Here is a 20,527-nt window from a genome sequence, read left to right as displayed (position 1 = left end):
TCGCAGTTCGCGGTGAGAAAAGAACATAAGTTGACCATTCGATGGCGCCACTTTACACAGTCCTGTCAAGTATATGATCGTAAAATCGAATGAATCGACGATTGGATATGAAGTCAGAAAAACAAAGTATGTATGTACTTAAAAGGAAAGAATCATAGACAGATTCATTGTGGTGTAGTTTTACGTAGTCGAATGTATACAAGAAGAAAATTTGTATGGTGAATCGATATACAGAGAAAACTGTGTTTCTTGTTTTCTTAGTCTGTTTCCCGCGCATTCTATGTTTCTTTCTCTTGATAAACATTTCAGTCGATAGCCGGGATTCAACCTAGTGAAATTTTTTATTGTATTTTTTGCGATTTAGTATTTTCTTTTTTGTTAGAATGTTTAAGGACGTATAGATAATTATACGTAACTCATTAACTAGTGCTAGTTTATTCATTTCCATATGCTTATTCGCAAATAATTAATTTCAATATTTTGAATGATTTGATATAAAATAAAACAATTGTGGTATATTTATTGGTATGTTTACAAAGATTTTGCAAACTTTCACGATTTCATATCTTAATTTCTATGTTTTTTTCTTTTGTCATTCAACGTATGTATACATTTAGTAAGACGTCAGCTGATCGGCGTCACGATGTAAATACGATGTCACGAAAGAATATGGCGCACGGTCGTATACAACTTTCATATCTCGTTATGGTAGATATCAAACATAACCTATCAGGTATTGAAAAAAAAACAATGAACGTTGATTTTACTGTAAACATAGAAAATATGTTGTTGTTATACTGTTATTTGTTCTTCGTAATAGGCCAAGTACTATTACCTAAAGGTTATATCACGTGAAACAAGATTTAAATTTCTCATAATTAAATACTATGAAATAATTGTTACATTCCTTTATAATATTGAAGTGGTACCAGACCACCTAATTTCTGTTTTTTTTTCTCAATATGGGTAAGCTTTATTTAGCTATAAGAAATGTTGTATATTTAATGAAATAATTGAATGCTTAACATCGTACTTTTCTTTCTAGAACTTTTAGACAACTTGAGGCCAGTGTCACCGAAACCAAGCCATGAAAGAGTGAAAACACCTCTTAGTGTTACCAATACAGTGATAGAAGAGGAGGAACAGCCATTTAAAGAAAGATTTTTGAAAATTAATGTTCGTCACATTACAGATGGTCAGGTAAGGTTTATGATTCAATTTACATTTAACGTAAAGCTTCTTACATTCTTTAATGACTTCATGTTGTTACTAAACTGTTGTTTTGTATTCATAGGGTGTTGTTGGTGGAGTGTTACTAGTTACGCCAAATGCAGTCATGTTTGATCCCAATGTTTCTGATCCCCTTGTAATTGAACATGGAGCTGAATCTTACGGTGTTATTGCACCAATGGAATTTGTAGTAAATGCTGCAATTTATTATGATATTGCACATATGCGAGTTGGACATACAGAATCTGGAAACTTAGATAAGAAGCCAGAAATTTATTATATGAAGAAACCTTCACCAATTGAAAATATTAAATGCCAGTCACCAGAAAAGGAGGAAAATTTTCCGGAATTAACGGCGGATGATACTGAGAATGTATGCAGCTGTGCTGAGAGAGATGGAGATGCTTTTCCAAAGGCCTTTGAGAGAGATCTCGTTACTCCTACTAATCTTCAAAATGTACATGGATTTAAATATTAAACACTAACTACATTTTTGTAATGTGATGATTGTCAGATAATAAACTGAATTTTTTTCTGTTTGATTCATAGGAAGAAGATACAACAACAACCAAAGAAAAAGAGAAGGAGAAAGAGAAAGAGAAGGAGACTAAAGCTGTGAGCGGTGGTGGTCAAGCAAGTAGAACATTAGAGGAGCGTAGACGTTCTATGCTTGACCATCACTGGCCAGTTCCTAGCAAAGATCAATATCCATGGCCCATCGAGGATGAACAACAAGATTCTTTAAATTCTGACAAAGTAAACTAATTACTCGTTATCACTAAAACTCAGTATGCTATTCTTAATCGAAATTCAAAATGTAATGAATGTTGATATTTTCAGGTGGACTCCGCGAAGTCGAAGGTGATTCCCGAAGGCGAAGAAGGATCTCTAGTCAAACTGTCATGCCACGACTCTGGTATTGACATACGTGACCCTAATCCCTCTTTCCCAGTAGTTCAACCAAATCCCACAAAGAAAGTTTATTCAGACGCAGATATTGTCTTATCTTCAGATTGGGTCCCTCCTATTACTATTGCTCCGACGAACGTTACAACTGATTCGGTAGATAGTGGTCCTGCCATTAACGGCAGGAAGAAGGCAAGTTCTGTATCTTTTAGCTTAGACAGTAATAATACGGAGGAACCTGAGAAAGATGAGGAACACAAAGACGACGATAAACAAGAGACTCGTAGAAATAAGGTAATACTATAATTTATATCTTTGTTATCTTTTTGATGTAATCTGTATCTTATTTTAATACTTACCGTAATTTGTTTCAGATGTTAAAACGATTATCATATCCTCTGTCATGGATGGAAGGGTTAACTGGCGAAAAGGAAGATGAAAGTAAATCTGGAACTGATAAAGTTTCGAGTCTTCCTAATAGCGCGGATTCTCATCATTCATCAGTTTTCAGCAAAGTTTTCTCAAGGTGATAATACTTAGCCCTGCTAAGTTTATAAAATTTTTATAAGAATTTTTTTTGTAATTTATATGGTACAATAATTTTTATAAATTAATATAATACGCTTTTATATTTTACTTTACTATTCGTGTATGTTAGGAATGAGTAATTCAATGAAAAAGAAATTTGCATACTTTCTATATACAGGAAAGGTTCTCAATGTTCCAGCCTCCTTATATGGTGTAACATTTATTTTTCATGTGGTTGCTTTCTGCTGAAATCTTTTAGAACTTAAAGTAACATTTATAGCATATCTGAGGCTATTCATAACGAAACAGAATTACATATATGATGATACACAAGCTTGGTAAAACTTCTATCTCGAAAAACAAGTTTTGCTATGAATACCCTCATTTATTATAATATAGAATATTAATTAGAAATTTGCGCGTAGATGCAAGCAGCTTATTGCATTTGCGAAACGCGCTTTGGGATAATCCTTTTTTCGAATTTCTGAACGGAGTAAACGAATCAAAGGAATGGGCACGTGTAACATTTCCAACTCACAATCAGTCCAGACGTTGTCTTCTATAACCTTATACCATCATAGTCCGTTTTTTCAATTTTGTTCTTCCTTTTTTTTAAATTTTATTTTTTACAAAATGCTATCAATAAATTTGTCGCTGAAGGCGTATACCTATCAATGGTAAAAAATACATTCACCCTAGAGATTTCGTTCACGAAATAAGAACTTATCCTGGAATGACCTTTAGCGATTAATTTTATTTAGTAGTTACGTAAGTAAAGAAGAAAGTTGTGGCTCAAAAGGATTTTAAGGATATTGTCTATTTTTTCCGCTATTTTGAGACCAGTATGACCAATCAGACTGTGATGGTAAATCTGTGTTAAACATAAAGCTTAACTATGGTTTCCAATGTGACTAACAAAGAATATGTAATGGTGGTGGATATAAGCTCGCCGATCAACCTGGTGAGTGACTTTAGCTCGGGCCTGTTTGCTAAAACTCCCAGCGAAGAGAGCGGTGGGGGCGGTAGAGCCGGAGGAACACCTCCGCTTACCGCCTCCTCTCTCTCCCAGGACACCAGCAACCCTCAGATTTCACCTGGTCCAGGAGGGCTTATGGGGTGAGTTTGGGCCCGGTCATGAACCAGCAACTTATAATGTATCCACGTTAAAATCCACTTTCTCCTTATAATTTTTCTTTCGTATCTGCCCACTGTTGTTCCGCTCTCTTTCGCTCTCTCTTTCTCTCTCTCTCTCTCTCTCTCTTCTCTCTTCCCTTTCTCTTGCTCTATCTTTTTCTTACTCTTTTTATCTCTGATTGGGCTGTTGAATTTTATATTAATTTCATTGAACGTTTATCTTCTTAGATGTCTAGTTTGTTGTTCCTTGTTGTTTTCCTATAATTAAGTACGTGAGATTCACGTGCAAGATCATTTCTTACCAGTTTTTTGAGCGACGAACGATTATTGTTTCGTAGGACGTGAAATTAATTCAAGTTTCTCGTAAGTTCCACTTATTCAAGCTTCACACGTATGACACTTTATACTTTGTTGTCTTTCATCTATCCTGTCTCTCAGTTGAGTTTTTAATTTTCTGTTAAGCCTTTCTCGAGATTGAGAAAGATCAGCATCTTTTATTCTCTTGCTTTCAGGTAAACGTGCCCCACCATCTTTTCAGAAACTACACCAAATAAAAAAAAAAATATATATATATATACCGCTTTACAAGTACCGCTTACAGACAACACACGGTTCACCGATCAGTCGAACACAGCGTTTTTAGTATCCCCGAGCAGCCATCCGACTTTATTTCGCCGTACATACATGCTGGATACAATTTTAACATTTATCTCGAATGTCATCATCTCCCCATGATTTAATCGCTATTTATCATGTTGCAACATATATATTACTCAGTGTACACTGCTTCGAAATTGCAGGGAACACGAAACAGAGAATCTCGTGTGCTCGTGATTTTGAAACGCAATCTCTCAGATATTTAATGAATCGTTAGTAATCTTATGGTTTCCTTTCAGACGGTCTTCCGTGGGCACATTCATCAGACAGCAACCGTTGACATCGTCAGGTAGCAGCAGCGTGGACAGTAACCGAAGTAACAAAACATTGGCCACAGCACCTCGATTGGACTATCGTAGCATGGTCTCTGTTGAAGATATGCCCGAACTGTTCGTCAGTTTCGACAGTAAGTGTCCCGGAACTCGATCAGTTTCTTCGTGGAACATGATATATTTCAATCTATACATATATATATATATATCTTTTCGGAATGATTAACTCGATGATTGTAAGATATACTGTGGCAGACTCCGCTCACGCAAAGTATCTTTTTCAGTCCTTTACTGGGTGTTTCGTTTTGTTGGTCGACCGTTTTAAAGAAATGATTATTTCTGTTATGGAATAGCTATTTTTTTTTTATCGTGTTATTATTGTTAGGTAGTTTGCGCGCAAGAGACTACGTCAACAAAGAAACACCCTTTCAAGGGATCGATAACTCTATAATTAACTACACATAGCCGCGAATACATGAAAAAACAAAAACGGCGAATAAATGATGGCAAACGGGATTACATTCCACGCACTGCACTCGCTCGTATGTATAGACGGCTTCTTAAACGATGTTATTTTGCTAGTGCATTTATTATCCTTTTCTTCGAATTTTTGAGCGCCTTTGGATTCGATTTCGACTACATATATATCTCTCTCTTCACACCTAACTCTTATCGCCAATACAGACTAAAGGAAAGGACAATGATTATATCTAACCAAATGCGCTTACGTTACATTATTACAAGTTTAACGTAGTTTCAATATTATTCTGTATGGTTTTCAAATTTTACTCGTTTGTCATTACTAGTTTTTACATCTTGTATTCGGTGTGTCATTACCCGTGAAAGTTGTTCCACGAATCTGTGCCACCGTTTCGAAGAAACAATATCGAATTGATATTGTTCCAAGTATTTTAAATACCTGACACAGATTCGAGGAACACCGATTCTACCATGATCGTACGGGTTTGGACTCTGTCACTGTCTTTTTTACTTTTTGGTCACAGAGTTTAGACTTGAGTCCCTTCATTCTTAACCTCGTTATCGTTAATTTTAAACGAGGAACATTATTATGTCTTCAGGATTTTGAAACCCTTTCTGCTGCATCTATTTAAAGAATATAATGTTTACAAAGTAAAGATCTTCTATACTGTTAAAAATAAAATATGATATAATAGTAGCTTAAACTTCTATGAATAAGTTGCTAATTTAATATAATTAAACTTAAAGTTATCATGAAGCAGCAGAATAGGTTTCACGATCGTCTGCCAATGAATTCATACTAATGCAGTAATGTCATATGTTTTGTTGTCCCTCTCTAGTCCAAGCACCTAATTTTCCCGAACTCGAAGGCCTCGGTAGGTTCATACTGTATTAGCTTGCTTTTATATCCCTTTTCGTATAAATCACCATATCTCCACAGAACGTTATATTAATTTACATTATTTATTTCGTTGTCACCTGTTCGACACGTTCTTTTTCTTTGTGCAACATTTTTTTTTTCCATCTCCAATTATATCATGCAATTTGAATTTCGCACCATTGACGATTACCTGTCTTGTCCCTTGAGAATTAAAACATTTTTGAACTTTTCACTCACACGTTCCGTTTCATTTCTGCCACTGCACCTGCACACGAATGCACTTATTTCTCTAAATATGTAATCTGTGTAATTTTCACGTCGCCAATATACTCGAAATTTGTCCATCATCGTTTAGATGTGGTTCCGGTTTTTTCACGCTGTTTATCACGTAATTTTGCTCTCCTGCGATGTTGTGCCCGTTTTCTTCGTGTTTGTAACTGTACCGTGTTCTGATTTGTACGTTTGTCTTACGATCCCATTTTTATAATATATAAATAACAATATTTATACAAAAAAGACATTTTTCCGATAATATTGTCTGCGATATTTAATGCGATGCTTTTTAAAATATTCTTCAAAGACGAGCTTCTTGTATGACCCTTATTTTTTTCTACTTCTCTCTTTTTTTTTTTTATTTGAAGGGAATGTATTTAATGGTATCTAAATATTGTGTGTCTTGTCGGAAAATTCACTAGAAAAGTCGCAAACGCGTGTATCTATTATCGTATAATTAAACGAATATCAAAGGAATCAGTAAAATAATTAATTCCGGAGATAGGAGAATTATAATGTGTTTTATAATGAATTGTTCTGTCGCGTTATGTAGAGCTTATACCACGACCAGCCCATTCTTGCGAGGATCCTCCACTGTACCTGAGGCTGCGAACAGGAAGGCCCAAAGATAAGAAGATTCCCCGCTCGACGCCTATTATGAGCTATGGCAAGAAGAAGCTGCGGCCAGAATACTGGTTCAGCATACCGCGTAACAGGTAAATAAAACACGTTGCAATTCACGAGCCTACAAACATTATAACACCTGTAGTTTTCCTAATTTCTTTTTACAAAAGTTAACTTTATTCCAAAAATTCTATCTTTAGTCATTTTTAAATGTTCAAACAATTAATACAAATATTTCATCAATTATAAGTTCTGAATTTCATCATAAGATTTCTATCTTTAATCGCTTGATTAATATTTATCGTACATAGATGATTTAATTAAGGTAGTATGATGAAAAATACGTATAACAAAATGCATTAATCGTGCCAAGAACATCTGTTCTGAGTAATCGCAGGAAAATCTTACAACGCATTATTTAGCGTTAGAGCCATAGTTCTAGAGTTAAAACAAGATTCTCTGAGAAACATTCAGTTTCATTCATTATACAAGCGCGAGACACGAAAAATCTTAGTATACGTTGTGAATACCGAAAATCGTAGGACCTTGGATTTTCAAGAGAAATTCGGTTCCTCGTAAATCATCTCTCACGAATCGTTTCTTAAAGGTCTGTTTCCCATCCTTCTCTATTCTTGCCATTTCCCTGTATCATCGTCGATTTCACGGAAGGAGCCTTGGACAACGGAAGTGACGATAAATTAATCGCCACGCCGCTATGAAATATTCTCGAACAACTTTGCCGAACGAGCGGAACGAAGATAATTGCGAAACCGGGCAACGCGTTATTTTTGAAAATTTAAACGTATCGCGAGATAGAACGGCCAAAAATTACGAGCGGGGCACGTGGTCAGCTGCAAGAGATCGCAAAATAGATCTCGAGACAGCCATCGCGTTCGCTATTTATACGATCGCTTTTACGTTTGTCAACATCGTGAAACGTTCAATGTTCTCCCACGTTCGCCGCGTTTCGTTTTATTGATCCGAGCTGTTTGGACTAGCGGATGCTTTCGCGCTAATAAAATTGTTAAAAAAAGATGCGTTAACGCGATCTTTTCTCGAGAATTGCCAATATTCCGAATTTAGTAACGGTGATTTTTAAGCCGGAATTCGTATATTTTAATTTCGCTCTGATTTTAGTAAACGAAAAAGAACGTAAAGTTTAATTGAAAGCTTAATCTGATTTAGCGATATGTAATCTGTGGTCATTGCGTTAAATCTATTTATATTGTTATCTGATTAGGTAACGCGTATAAATATATACAGTTTCTTTGCACATTACTATGGTTGGAAAATTTTTATTCGATCGCACGAATACTTTATTTCTACTCTGATAACTTGATGATTGAATTCAGCAAACTTTTTCACATCGCGTATTATCAATCGCATATTAGATATACCGTTTTTATACGACGAAGTATCAAATACTCTTAAATTTTTATTCGCTATAATCAAATGCAGCTGACACACTGTTTTTCTGTAACATTATAGATAAAACATCGAGTTATTAAATTAGTAGTAATTAGTAAATCCATAAATTGTTCATTTTATGTTTAGCAAGTACATTGAATAAAATAGATAAATAGCGTGGAAGCGTGTGAGATTAAATACGGCGTTGATTACTTCTAGATAATAAAAAAGCGTGCACTGTGCACGCGAATAGAGTGCGAGTTATCACGTGACGTGTTCAGCGTATCATCGAATGCTTCTAACGCTCGTAACTTTTCCTCTGCGTGCTTGCGTTCGCGATATTAGTCTGGCGAAGAAAACGCGACGGAATCACGCCGTGTGCACGAATCGTTCGAAAAATCGTTTCTACTCCGTGCGAAAATCACGTTTCCCTTCTTATAGTTACAGCAGCGAGCGAAAGGAATTTAAAAATTGGAATTTACGCACTTGAGTATTTGTAACTTTTGTACCAAGTATTTATCATCGTATCGATAAAAATCATTTACATGTTAGATACATGTACGACATCCTCATTTCTCATTTTTCTTTTTCTTTTCCTCTTTCTTCTCGTTTTGTAAAATTATGTCCTCTGAACTTTCTTTTATTCGCCACTGTATATACGATTTAGGTACTCTACTTATCTGCACTCCATTCATAGAATCAAAATGTTGATAGTTCTAGAATTGAATTCACTTACCTTGACGTGAACGACTATTGTTTAAGCGAAAAATGAGACTTAGTCAAGAAAATCAGTGAACTGTTGTTATATGTATAAGCAAGTTATCCTTGGACGTTATGTAATTAATTTCCTCTGACGTTCTTGAAAATTATGTCTTCAACTTTTAATTTCATTCGCTCTTTCTATAGTTAGCGTTGTTTATGTTTAACAACAACGAAGAATAAACATTTAGTAATACGTGGGTTGAAATCAAATCTTCCAGCGAGCAGGAACGCGTGGATTACAATCGAATAATGTTATTGTAAATAAACTGCGGATATTTATGCCAATCACGAGAATTTTTTTTTTTTTTTGCGTGTAAAAATTCGCGCGAAAGCACGTAATGCATGAAAATATATAAAATCTCGAAAGTAAAGTACACGTTATGATACTTAATCAATGAAACAAATCTCTTAAACTTAAGCTTGTGGCTTTCCCTTCTTGCACTGTATCAACAGTTATATGAATTTACATAAAAATACGAGAGATCAGGACGATAAACATCAAGATAAATGGCGTTCTAACATACAACTATTTCGCATCGCGTTACACGTATGTTTCTGACCTGGCGAACGTTTTGTGTACTATAATAGCATTACTACGTGTTGCACGGTAGGGATAAATCGAAAGAACAGTGTCTGGTAGCCGTCACGTGATTGGGAAATTAGGTAACACGACGCAGAAGCGTATTTTCATTCCGCGCAACTGGCAGTTTTACTTTTGACCTGAAACGTCGTCTAGAGCAGAGCTTCCTGAACTATGGATCGTGAAAATATTTACAATTGTCGCATAGCAGTGAAATAAAAAATATCGATCACCTGTCATCAAAAGATCCCGAAGAATTCACTGAGTTACTAATCGACATGATTATAAAACACCAGCTCATTAAAAAAATCGTTTAAACTAGTTTTTGCTTGGAATCAGGACAGAATTTCCAGCTGTTTCTAAAATTGTCTTAAACGCGCTTATACTACTACGTGTCTATGACTAAACAACGTTTTCGTCGTTGTCTATCGTGAAATTGAAATATTAATTTTAAAAAATATTTAAAAAGATTGCTCTGTTGTATCAGATATACAGCCAAGATTTAATTCTTTATGCAAATAAGAAAACAAGCACATTTATCTCATCAATATTTGTTCTAAAATATAATAATGAATAATCGAATTATAAATGTGACAAAGAATCGTTTAAAATCAAACAGGTTTGATTAAAGTTTCGTATATTTATTTCACGTGCCATTTTATGTAATTTTATATAACTAGCTTCCTGTACAATTGTCTTAGGCGAAATGGAATCGCGAATGGAAAAGATGTAAAAAACCCAACGACGTTTTACGCTAATCTCTCGCTTCATCGTCTTAGATAGACAGATATTCAAATTGTTTCCTGTTACCTGATTGTGTACAAAGCGGTCTTCCGATGGACGAACTTAAGACGAGTATAACAAATACAAGATGATGGGCAGTTCTCTCATCTTCTGATTGCGGTCGGCTTATTTAAAAAAGAACACTTCTCTGGAGACCAGAAATGCACAGCAGTTTGTGGAATTTTTTACACGTATAATTGTCGTTTCTGAATTTAGGAATTCTTCTTGTATTTTTTCAGGTTCAGAGAGAGAGGGGGGGGGGGAGGGAGGGAAAGAGAGAAAGAGAGAAACAGACAGACATACAGACAGAGAGAAATTAAGGATTTAAGAGTTTCTTGTAGATTGGAAAAGGTCAAGGATTTAAGCTTTTCTTGTAGATTGCCAGGTTTGGGATTTAGAAGTTGCGTAGATCGGATTTCTAAGATTTAGAAGCGAATATTATAAATTAGAAGCGAATAAAGTAGACCCAATCGTGTACAGAAAGTAATTAATAAGAGGTAATCTTTGCTCACCGACTAAAAAGAATTCAGTTTTGAGAATGTTAATATAATTTTGTAAACGTAGCACGTAACAGAGTGGCGATAGATAAAAGTAGACGTAACACTTTATTGGATAATAATAATTTTTGCAATATAAATTGAAATATAAATTGAGAAGCTTGTAGCGCCAATTTTTCGATAATAATCGTTGTCCTTGAAATCTATTAATACTCTGTGTTTTTGATAATAAGAGCAGTAAGATAAGAGGCTATTTGTTTTTTAATTCCGCACGATTAAACTTCAATTAAAATTTTGTTTGTTTGTTTATAATTACAGTAATTATTAACTCATGCTAGTTTCTAATGATCGAAATGATCTTATTTAACGTAAAACGCCTTTGAAACATTAAACAATAGTTATTGTAGCAACAGTTGGATGTCGCGATAACGGACAGGTGATAATGATATACCTAATCGACATGCTTTGAACAATGACGGGCAATGTCAAACAGATAAAACGCTTTTGTACGCAGTAAAAAATTTCACTTGGAACCGACTGTGTTCCGCATTCGTTTGACTCCTCTCTTTTAATTCGTACGCCTCGTAGAAATAACATTTGGACTACGTGTAACTCGCGATATCGCGACTTCGTGACGGCTACGCCTTTAAAAAATCAGTTAAATTTTGCACCAGCTGCAACAAGTTTACGTCACCGTGCTGGCTAATCGTAATAAATATACATAATTCTGCATGATTCACTCGTCTAATTCTTGTTCAGTCGAGCGACGTGATTCTAACAAGTGCCTCTGTGGTATCCTCGTTGGTTGCATCATAATCGCTTTGTTCTTCACCGGTGCAACCTGTTGTGATTCTGCAAGCAAGTTTCAAGGAATAACCGAGTTGCTGCAAGCTAAACGTACAAAATTTATCGAAGTAGTTCGGTGTTGGTTTCAAAGAATGATCGAGTCGTTTGACGCAAAGTTAATCAAATTTGTGAAGCTGGTCCAGTGTTCAAAAGCGTATCGGTCTAACAGTGATTCCGAGTGTTACAACTTGCGATATTTTTTGAAATAAGTTTTAAAGCGCAGCCGAGTGGTTTAAAGCGGAAACCTCGAAATTCACGAAACTATTTCGGTGTCTGTAGATGTGTTTTAAAGAGAATTGTATAACGCGAAACTTTGGAACTTCGTTGGAATTGAAATCACGTTGTGCGAAAAAAGAACCGCGTGGTCATTGAAGGAAATAGGAAATGTCCTCGTACGGTCTTGATATCTGTTAAAGAAAGTCAAATTTGAGAGACGACTGGATTGAGCGTACGAGTACCGTACCTAACAAGACAGCAAAATGAATTGGGGATTGAGCAGTGTCAGCAACGTGGTGAATTTCATTTACAACCAGAATCTCTCGAATACCGTGCAGAACATTATACCGTTCGTTAATCGAAGGTAGTAAACTGGTGAAATCGATTTCTCTTTTACTTTCAATGTTTAAGTGATTGGGTAACTCAATGTATTTCTTATGGTTAGATATAGATAGTTAAGAATATCGTGTTAATTGTAATGTTCATTTATTTACAGTGTTGGTCAAAGCTATGAAGTCATTCGCGTATTTCGTAGAATCAAAAAATTGAACGAAGAAGTTACCTTGGGTTACCTTAAACTATCCGGTAAACAATTTATTCGGATAAAGAAAATTGAAATTTAATTTGAGAAATCAATGAACAAATATCCATTTGTGTAATCTCGTTTCACAATAGGTTTTAAAACACGACATAACGTTTATTGGGAGTTACAACCGATATTACGTTACCGATTATTGTTATCAAATCAGTGCGATAAGAGCATTCGTAATCCTCGTCGATTCTCTCGTGTACGTTTGCCTGATAAATACTCGCAAGGGAACGAGGTGAACTCTCGTAGAATAGAAAAGAAACTAGCTGAATGAGCGTCGCTGATTAATACTAAGCGTGTTCTTGGTGTTTGCAGGGTGGACGACCTCTACAGGTTTATCCATGCGTGGGTGCCGTCGCTTTATGGAGAACTCGACGAGAATTATTGGCGAGAACGGGGATATGTCTTGCTGGACACTGACACGGATCTATCACCTGAATTGTCGCCGCACGAGGCTGGGAAAACCGGGGATGCCACCGAGGAGGAAAAATGTCGTCAAGACAGCGATGAGATCTCCGAGCTGACGAGGGAATCATGGGAGGTAAGTGGCTCGATTTTAAAACTCTTCTCGCCTAATTGGCCATCGACGGCGACGATTTTATTTTCTCGTTATACGTTGACACGCTGAACGTTTGTGTAGTTAGAATGAAAGATTAATTAATTAACTCGGTTCTTTGAAAATATCAAGGTTTGATCACCTAACTTCGTTATACAGTTTTATTATTATTTTTTTCTTTTTTATAGCTTATGGGACATTTCTGTAGATTGTTGACATATGTCAATCTTTGATAAAATCTTGTATTAATCATTTGCAGAAAACACTCAAGTCGAGTCAAAGAACATTCAACTTTTATACTTGCTATTTCTTTTTCAAATCTTTAATTCGTTATATACATTAATAGTTTGACAATTTTCTTCGCAAATTGTCCTATATTCTTTAAAGTGGAATATACAACATAATTGAAAAGTCTTTGTAGAAGATACTGTAAGTGCGAAAATTGAAAAACTTTGATGTTTCATTGGGAAATGTCTTACATACCAACAAGAATACTGTACTATAGAATTTATGTGCTATTTTAATCTTCCTAAATGGCTATTAACCTAAGTGCTAGAAGATGGTGTCACAACGTCACCTCTACAGAGAAAAATATAAGTACCAATGAACTTTAGTTAATTGTTGCTTGGCTTTTGTCTGTGCCACCTATCTGGATGAATTGAACACCAAGTTTTCTTTACAAATAAAAGATGGCACGTACAGACTTTTCTACAGATACGCTTCTCTTTTTCCTGAATTTGAACTACATCAATGCATCGGTTTCCTTTTCCTCCTGAGAAACTTGTTTCTTGGCACTTGTCAAGTGTTTTCTACAAGCACTCTTCAAATTTTCGAGTACGTTTTTCCTTTTAAATATAATACAATCTTATTCAGTCTTTAAAACCTTATCTCGTAGAACACATTATAAGATATAAAAATCGTTCAGCGTGATTACGTGTAATCAACCATCGAATCAACTCATACAGACACATACGTACTTGATTTTATCCTCGTTTATCACGATATCAGCATCTTCGCAATAATTTCGTATTTTCTTTGACTCATCTCGCGAGCTACGAGTCCTCTGCACCCAGGTTCGATGCACTCGTTCGTCGCTGTCAAACATAGCCATAGTTTGATTTGTCGAACGGTCGTGTTAACTGCGTTAACACACTGGAACATTCTCTTCTAGAATTTTGTTCCTCACGTTCGCACTTGTGTTTCTTTCGTTTCCTTTTTTCGTTGTCATCGTCATCTTAAATATTTATCGATTGGTTGCTCGTAACGCTGTGCACAGCTTCGTCTTCTCATTTCCACTTCACGTTTCTTCATGTTTTCTCGCGTCACGTTCACGCACCAAGTTATCATCGTCGTCATCATTGGATTCCATCCATCGGATCCGAGCACCGTATCAATTGTTTTTTCGCATATCTCCTTCGAGCTTTTCTTTTTTTCTGGCCGATCGGTTCTTTTCTTCTTTTAGTTTTCATTTTATCTAAACCAAGAAAAAGTTAGCGTTAGTGATTCCAGTGCACCCTCGATCCTTGCATCGATGTTGAGAATAGTCGGAAAACTCTTGAAACTTTTTCAGAACTGTGTAGTACATTTTTATTCGCGTGGAGTAATTGAGAAGTAGCTTGCAAACTGTCGAGAGCTTTTCAGGACTATCTATGCTTGTATCAGGAAGGATTTCTTTTTCATTTAAAAATCTGTACATTTCTGAAGAAGAGATCTATATATGTTCGACGTGAATTATCTAAAAATGACTCGAGAACTCCTTAGAAATGTTCAGAACTGTTTCTATATTATTAAGAGTATATTTAAGAGTAAGAGAGATGTTTTCCTATGTTCGAAACTCGTGAGAGCAAGCTTTTGAAAGAAACTTCGACAACAATTTTAACACATTCAAAGGAATTCCTGGACTTAACTCCAACTTGCAAAATGAAAGCTTAAAGAGTCGAGAAAATTGTACAAGGAATGTGAAATAGTTTTCGATGCGAGTATCGAGGGAACCAGGTGGAAATCCAGTTAATGAAACCGCTAAAAACGGCCGATTATATTGGCTAACAGCTGATCAAGGCCCCCTACGTAAAGCTGTACAGCATCCTGAAGACGTCGAGCACATCGGCGGATTCCGAGCAGATCCAGGACCCGGAGGTACCGATTCCCCACTCCTCCGTTGTCGATCATTTTTTATTACAGAATAGGCACAAACTCAAATTGCTCGATATTGACTATAAAAGATACGCACCTCATAGATTGTACACAGTCTGCCACACCTTCTTCTACTTGTTCTACTTGTTTCCGGATCTACCGTTGCACCGTTGTCACGCGATGTTGCGGCCTAACCCACGTTGATCGTTTCCTTTGCGTCATTGTTGTCCCAAAACGCTTCTTGCCGCTTCATTGACTGGCCGATAGTTAGGTATATTACGGTGTACGCGGTTATTGTTGCGACGTGCATGGAGGAAAATGCTAATTAACGAGATGGATGTCAGAGGTGAAAGGAAATGTTGAGCTGAAACGATTTGAATAAAAACCATCTTGAAATTCGAATATATCATTTGGTAAGATTTGAAGCTGCTGATGAAACAAGAATGTGGAATGTTATTAATTGTAACATAATAGAACTTTATGTAAGGGAATAAGAAAAATTTCAAATGGGTCGATTAGCCCGTCGCAGGATTCCAAGTTGCCTTGTGTCGTTTGAATTTTTGTCTTTTTAATGTCGTACATATTTCGATTTCTTTAAATTTCATAAAATTATAGAATCTAGATGAAAGAAATAGCGTGGAGAGGATATTGGACGAGACTGTGGAAGACAGAATTGGAGAATGTAAATTGATGGGAAAAATTTGCAAATGTAACGCGTTAACAGGAAGTTGGTTTACGTTATCGTTAGCTAGCTTGATTAATTCGAACGAGACTTAAGATCAGGTTGATCGACATCGATCAACCACGTAACCCTCGAGTTTCTCGTCAGACTATATCGTACCGATGATACTTCGAGACAGAAATAGTCGTGTGTCTTCGTCGTTCTTGAACCCCTTCGTTCGGTCGAACACCTCACTGGGCGGTTTTAATCGTCGCCCAAATCGCGTTGAACATTCTCTTCTGTATTTAGAGCCAGACCAACGGCCTCTTCGGCTAAAATATACCCCGACGTGTGTCGCGTGTGGATATTAAACGTGCATGCTGTTCTCTGTACGCTCAGCTTTGGATTCTCACTGCCGTCTCGTCTCGTACAGCTGATCATTCGTTTAGTCTTTAGACGGATTATTCGCGGCATGATTCACATCCACTGCATTATAAACATGCCACTACACGAGAAATGTAAAAACAGGAAAGAAGAGTTTATCAGAAAGAGTTTATCTTTATGAAGATAAAGTGATATAAAATCAAATCGTATACGGATTCTCTGCATTTTTCTTTTTTTATAGATGACAGACAAATTCCATGCTACATAGATTTCCAAAATTTAAGTACCAAAACACCAGAGTAATTTGCATGTTCATTAGAAGAGCTTTATTATCAAGAATCATCGGGTGCACGATACAAAATCGATTCAGGCGAAGATCTCTCAGCTCGCAGATCACATCAATTTAGAAGTAACTGGTCTAATCTCGAATCTTAACTACAACGATGCTTTAAGATACAAATCTTGCTGAAATTTTTAATAATTTCGAGATTAACTAGGGACCATTTCCTTCGAAAATTTTGTATAAAAAAACAAACAAATCATGGAGCATGAAAATATTTGACGCTTGTTTACGTGAATCTCGTTCCAGAAATATTCAACGATTTCCTGCGGTTTGTCCGATCGGATCGCTTTGTCTGCGCGCGCGCGCACGCCCAAAGCCCGCGGTGATCCTCATAGATCGTTTTTCATCGTGGGGGAAGGTTAATGAGACCAAAATGCTTTTCGGATGATGCCGCTGTGACCGATTTATTTCCGGAAGGTCGCTCGCGACTCGCCTACGTCACTGCTTCCGTTCGACGATGATATCGTTTGCCAAATACAGATGTTCATCGCACGTGAACAATCCTGCTTGCTCACTGCAGCAATAAAAGCAACGACTGTGAATCAATGGCTATTTTTACAACGCTCTTACTCTTTCCTAAAGCCTGTGTATGTATCCGCTGTCGAATGTTCGATGTGATGAACTTTTCATTGAAGAAGAATTTTACGTGTGACCATAAGTGTCTTTTATGGAATATGAATGATAATAATCATTAAGGACGATGATAAGGAATACTGTAGTCAGTAATTGGATGATAGTAAGCGTGACCATAATCGTTTCTTAAACCAAGATTACGATTATTGTTTATTTGATGTCTGTTGCAGGAGACTGTAAGAATAATTAAAATTGATATATATATATATATAAGTAAAGATAAGCGTACTTGGAAAGATTACACGAATAATTACCATTAGTAATTCAAATGAAGCTACAATGTGACTATAGGTATTTATTGTTGGTATATACGAGGAAAAATAATTAGTCAATTGTACAGGGTGTCCAAGGTTATTAATTCCCAAGGTTTTTCTCGCAAACGATAAGTATGAGGAAAAATGTTGCAAAGCGAACTACGTATTCACGACATTCTTTTCGCAGGTACAAAGATGCACGTGCGCTTTTATGTTTTAAATGAATCTGTCGTATGTAAGATGGAGAAAACATAAATACAAGAATATTGCGTTACGTCGTTCCCTGTTTTTTTCATGTGATATTTTACAAAATTAAGGGCAAAATATGTTCTAAAGTAATCAGCTTTCGACCATATTATGTTCGCATAATATTTTCTTTTTTCGTGGACTGACGAGAGGATTCGATGTACGCAAAGAGAGGAAGATTTTCATTTAAGACATAGTCAAGCAAGATGTACATGTATTTTTTCGCTTGCGAAAAAAGATACTATCGTGAACGTATAACTCATTTTGAATTATTCATATTTACCAACTTTCATTTTTCCCTCACACTCGTTGCTTACTTACGAGAAAAACGCTGATAACCAACAGCGTGAACAGCCTGTGCACTTATCCCTATCCTCGGTTAAGGCTAATTGTAAATATTAACGTTTGAACGTTCTACGATACACCGATATTAATGCAAGTTGGTTTCTAAGTAACCGTATTTCACTCGATGTTTTTTCCATTGAGACATTTTTATGTCGAGCCACGACAAAAGATTTCGAAGATGTTGCAAATGTGCCAAGGTTATTTTCAACGGTGAATCCATTGACGTCAATGACAATGGAAATGTTGAGAACTGGCCGCATAATTGTGCGTTTATAATTGGACAACTTCGAACCTGAAGTATATCAATCATTACTCGTCGAACTTTTGGAAAACTGAACTGCTCCTCTATGGAGTAGAAAATAGATTAGTTTCAGTAGTGGGTGGTCCTGACTGGGGTCGATGTTCTATGTCGATTGCACGTATCTCACCCTGTTTATCATATCTATACGCGAAGGGCTATCGTGGGCTAAAATTATCCTTCGTCCGTTTCTAAACTCTGTGCATGACACTCATTAGCGAATTCTATTCATTTTCTAATAGGAACAAAACGAACGTAAATATACAAAGATCCGTAGAAACAGAAACGTGACCGGTACACCTCCGTCAGTTTTTTAATTTTAACACCACGCTGTGACTGAAGCTGAATATTTAAACTCGAATATTTGAAAACGAAAGGAACCTGTTAGATCCGAAAGATAGAAAAAAAGTTTCAATACCACGTTCTGACTGAAGATGAATATTTAAACACGAAATAGCTAGAAAAGAAAAGAACCTGTTAGATTCGCGAGATAGAAGAAAAATAAACATAACGCGTGTCGATAAAATAATAATCAAATATGTATTCCTTGGACCAGCATTAGTCACTGTAGACAATTTCTGTAGGAAACTACGCTACTAAATTTACGACCAACGTTAAAATTGAAGGAATGGAAAAGATCGGTATCGAAAAGATCGACATCAAAGACGATAAAGATTCTCACTCGTCGTTTCATTCTAAACACGTGTATATCTCGGTATAATTATTCTTAGAGCCATATTTCAATGGCCACGTTCTTCTTCCCTCGAACTCACGTTCTTTCTCCCTCTGCAAACTTTCTCAAAAGCTCTGCTTCCAAAACTCTGCTCGTATCGCTCGAAAATACCAAGTGAGGATTGCATAAAGTACGATCGACGTAGAACACGCGAGCAACGAGCGGATTCTAGCCTCTCGCGAACCCTCCGTCGTGTTTCCAAAAACAAGTCGCCGTAGACGATGTTTCCGTCCTCGAGTTGTTTCACACCGTGGTCCGAGGACACGCTGGAACGCGTCACCTTCGCTCTCTCGGAACCGTGCCAACATTCCATCTTCGTTCCATTAGCTCCACGAAACTTCGCTAAAATTGCCCAGCTAGCGAGAACCATGGCGCCAGCCCGTAACACGTCGCTGGACACGGGCAGGATAAACAATGCATTCCTCCGATCGTTTCTCCTTGCCATCTGTTGCTTGTGATTTCAGATATAACGTTCCTTCATTTCGAATTCTGTAGCCCGACTTGTTATTAACCTTTTCACTGTCTATTACGAGCGTCTATGAGACGTTCGTTCAACTATATTGCTCGCTGCATCTATTACGATAATATGTAGCAAATGAAGTGCGATTCGTGTTCCAGATCTGTGTAATAAATAGTGGTAAATATAAAATACTCGACATATGAAGTATTGAGAGGAGAGTAACGCTGTGTAAGATCGAGAGGAAACTTGCGTTAATGACGTCAAAAGATAGAAAATGTTCGTGTCAACTCTTTTTCGAAAATGCTTTATCGTAGAACTGTAAGGATTTACAAGCAGTTGTAAGCAAGTGCAAATATTTTTATTGATTGTTTCATGGCAGTTGTAATGAACGTTCGAGATTTCTTCCCTCTGCAAGAATGCAGTCTTTCATTCGTGGAATTAATGATTGTCGAATTCCTTCAAATATTGCTGACGTTGTAGAAATAATAGTCCAAAATGGAGCAGAACTGTTCTTCTGTCTGTGTCACATTTTCTTTAGAAATAGTTTCACAGATTCCCCGGAAATCTTTAAACGCTTATAAGTTATAAACTAATAGCATTATGAATTAAAACTCTGAGCTTCCCATACGAACCTTTTGTTCCTTCCTGCCTTATCTTCTTTATGGTTCGTCAATTTCTAATGTGCAATTTGATTTGTTATTAACCCTTTCACTGTCTATGGGTATCTATAGGCGATCAATCATGTGTCTCGCTATACGTTGTATTATAAATATCAAATTAAGTATGCTTCATATTCTATACTTACATATAAAATGCA

The 20,527-nt window shown here is 36.4% G+C and overlaps 1 protein-coding gene and 1 long non-coding RNA gene across 18 annotated transcripts in view; one reads left to right on the top strand and one right to left on the bottom strand.

The window, feature by feature from the left end:
- Nucleotides 1-20,527, top strand: part of LOC117237187 (TLD domain-containing protein 2) — a 303,806-nt gene that overhangs the window by 254,771 nt on the left and 28,508 nt on the right. For 7 of the 17 annotated variants that reach the window (XM_033500913.1, XM_033500915.1, XM_033500925.1 and 4 more), the window contains 11 exons: nucleotides 1,046-1,200; nucleotides 1,295-1,687; nucleotides 1,780-1,986; nucleotides 2,071-2,430; nucleotides 2,511-2,662; nucleotides 3,610-3,780; nucleotides 4,695-4,861; nucleotides 6,047-6,082; nucleotides 6,914-7,076; nucleotides 12,980-13,205; nucleotides 15,270-15,356. In XM_033500913.1, coding sequence (XP_033356804.1) covers nucleotides 1,046-1,200; nucleotides 1,295-1,687; nucleotides 1,780-1,986; nucleotides 2,071-2,430; nucleotides 2,511-2,662; nucleotides 3,610-3,780; nucleotides 4,695-4,861; nucleotides 6,047-6,082; nucleotides 6,914-7,076; nucleotides 12,980-13,205; nucleotides 15,270-15,356 — 2,117 coding nt within the window. Of the gene's footprint in view, nucleotides 1-1,045; nucleotides 1,201-1,294; nucleotides 1,688-1,779; nucleotides 1,987-2,070; nucleotides 2,431-2,510; nucleotides 2,663-3,609; nucleotides 3,781-4,694; nucleotides 4,862-6,046; nucleotides 6,083-6,913; nucleotides 7,077-8,733; nucleotides 8,904-11,366; nucleotides 12,440-12,979; nucleotides 13,206-15,269; nucleotides 15,357-20,527 lie in introns of those variants that run through there. The other 10 variants (XM_033500914.1, XM_033500926.1, XM_033500917.1 and 7 more) reach the window with 9 other exon arrangements.
- On the bottom strand, nucleotides 14,000-19,946 carry LOC117237202. The gene is made up of 2 exons (XR_004493963.1): nucleotides 15,451-19,946; nucleotides 14,000-14,694 (listed from the first exon to the last, which is right to left on the bottom strand). It is a non-coding gene; the product is annotated as an uncharacterized LOC117237202 (long non-coding RNA).

Source organism: Bombus vosnesenskii, unplaced genomic scaffold (genome assembly GCF_011952255.1).
Source record: "Bombus vosnesenskii isolate JDL3184/JDL3185 unplaced genomic scaffold, Bvos_JDL3184-5_v1.1 scf7180000013361, whole genome shotgun sequence".
Classification (NCBI taxonomy): Eukaryota; Metazoa; Arthropoda; class Insecta; order Hymenoptera; family Apidae; genus Bombus; species Bombus vosnesenskii.
Note: the sequence above shows the minus strand (reverse complement) of the source record. Positions and strands in the feature narration are given on the sequence as shown.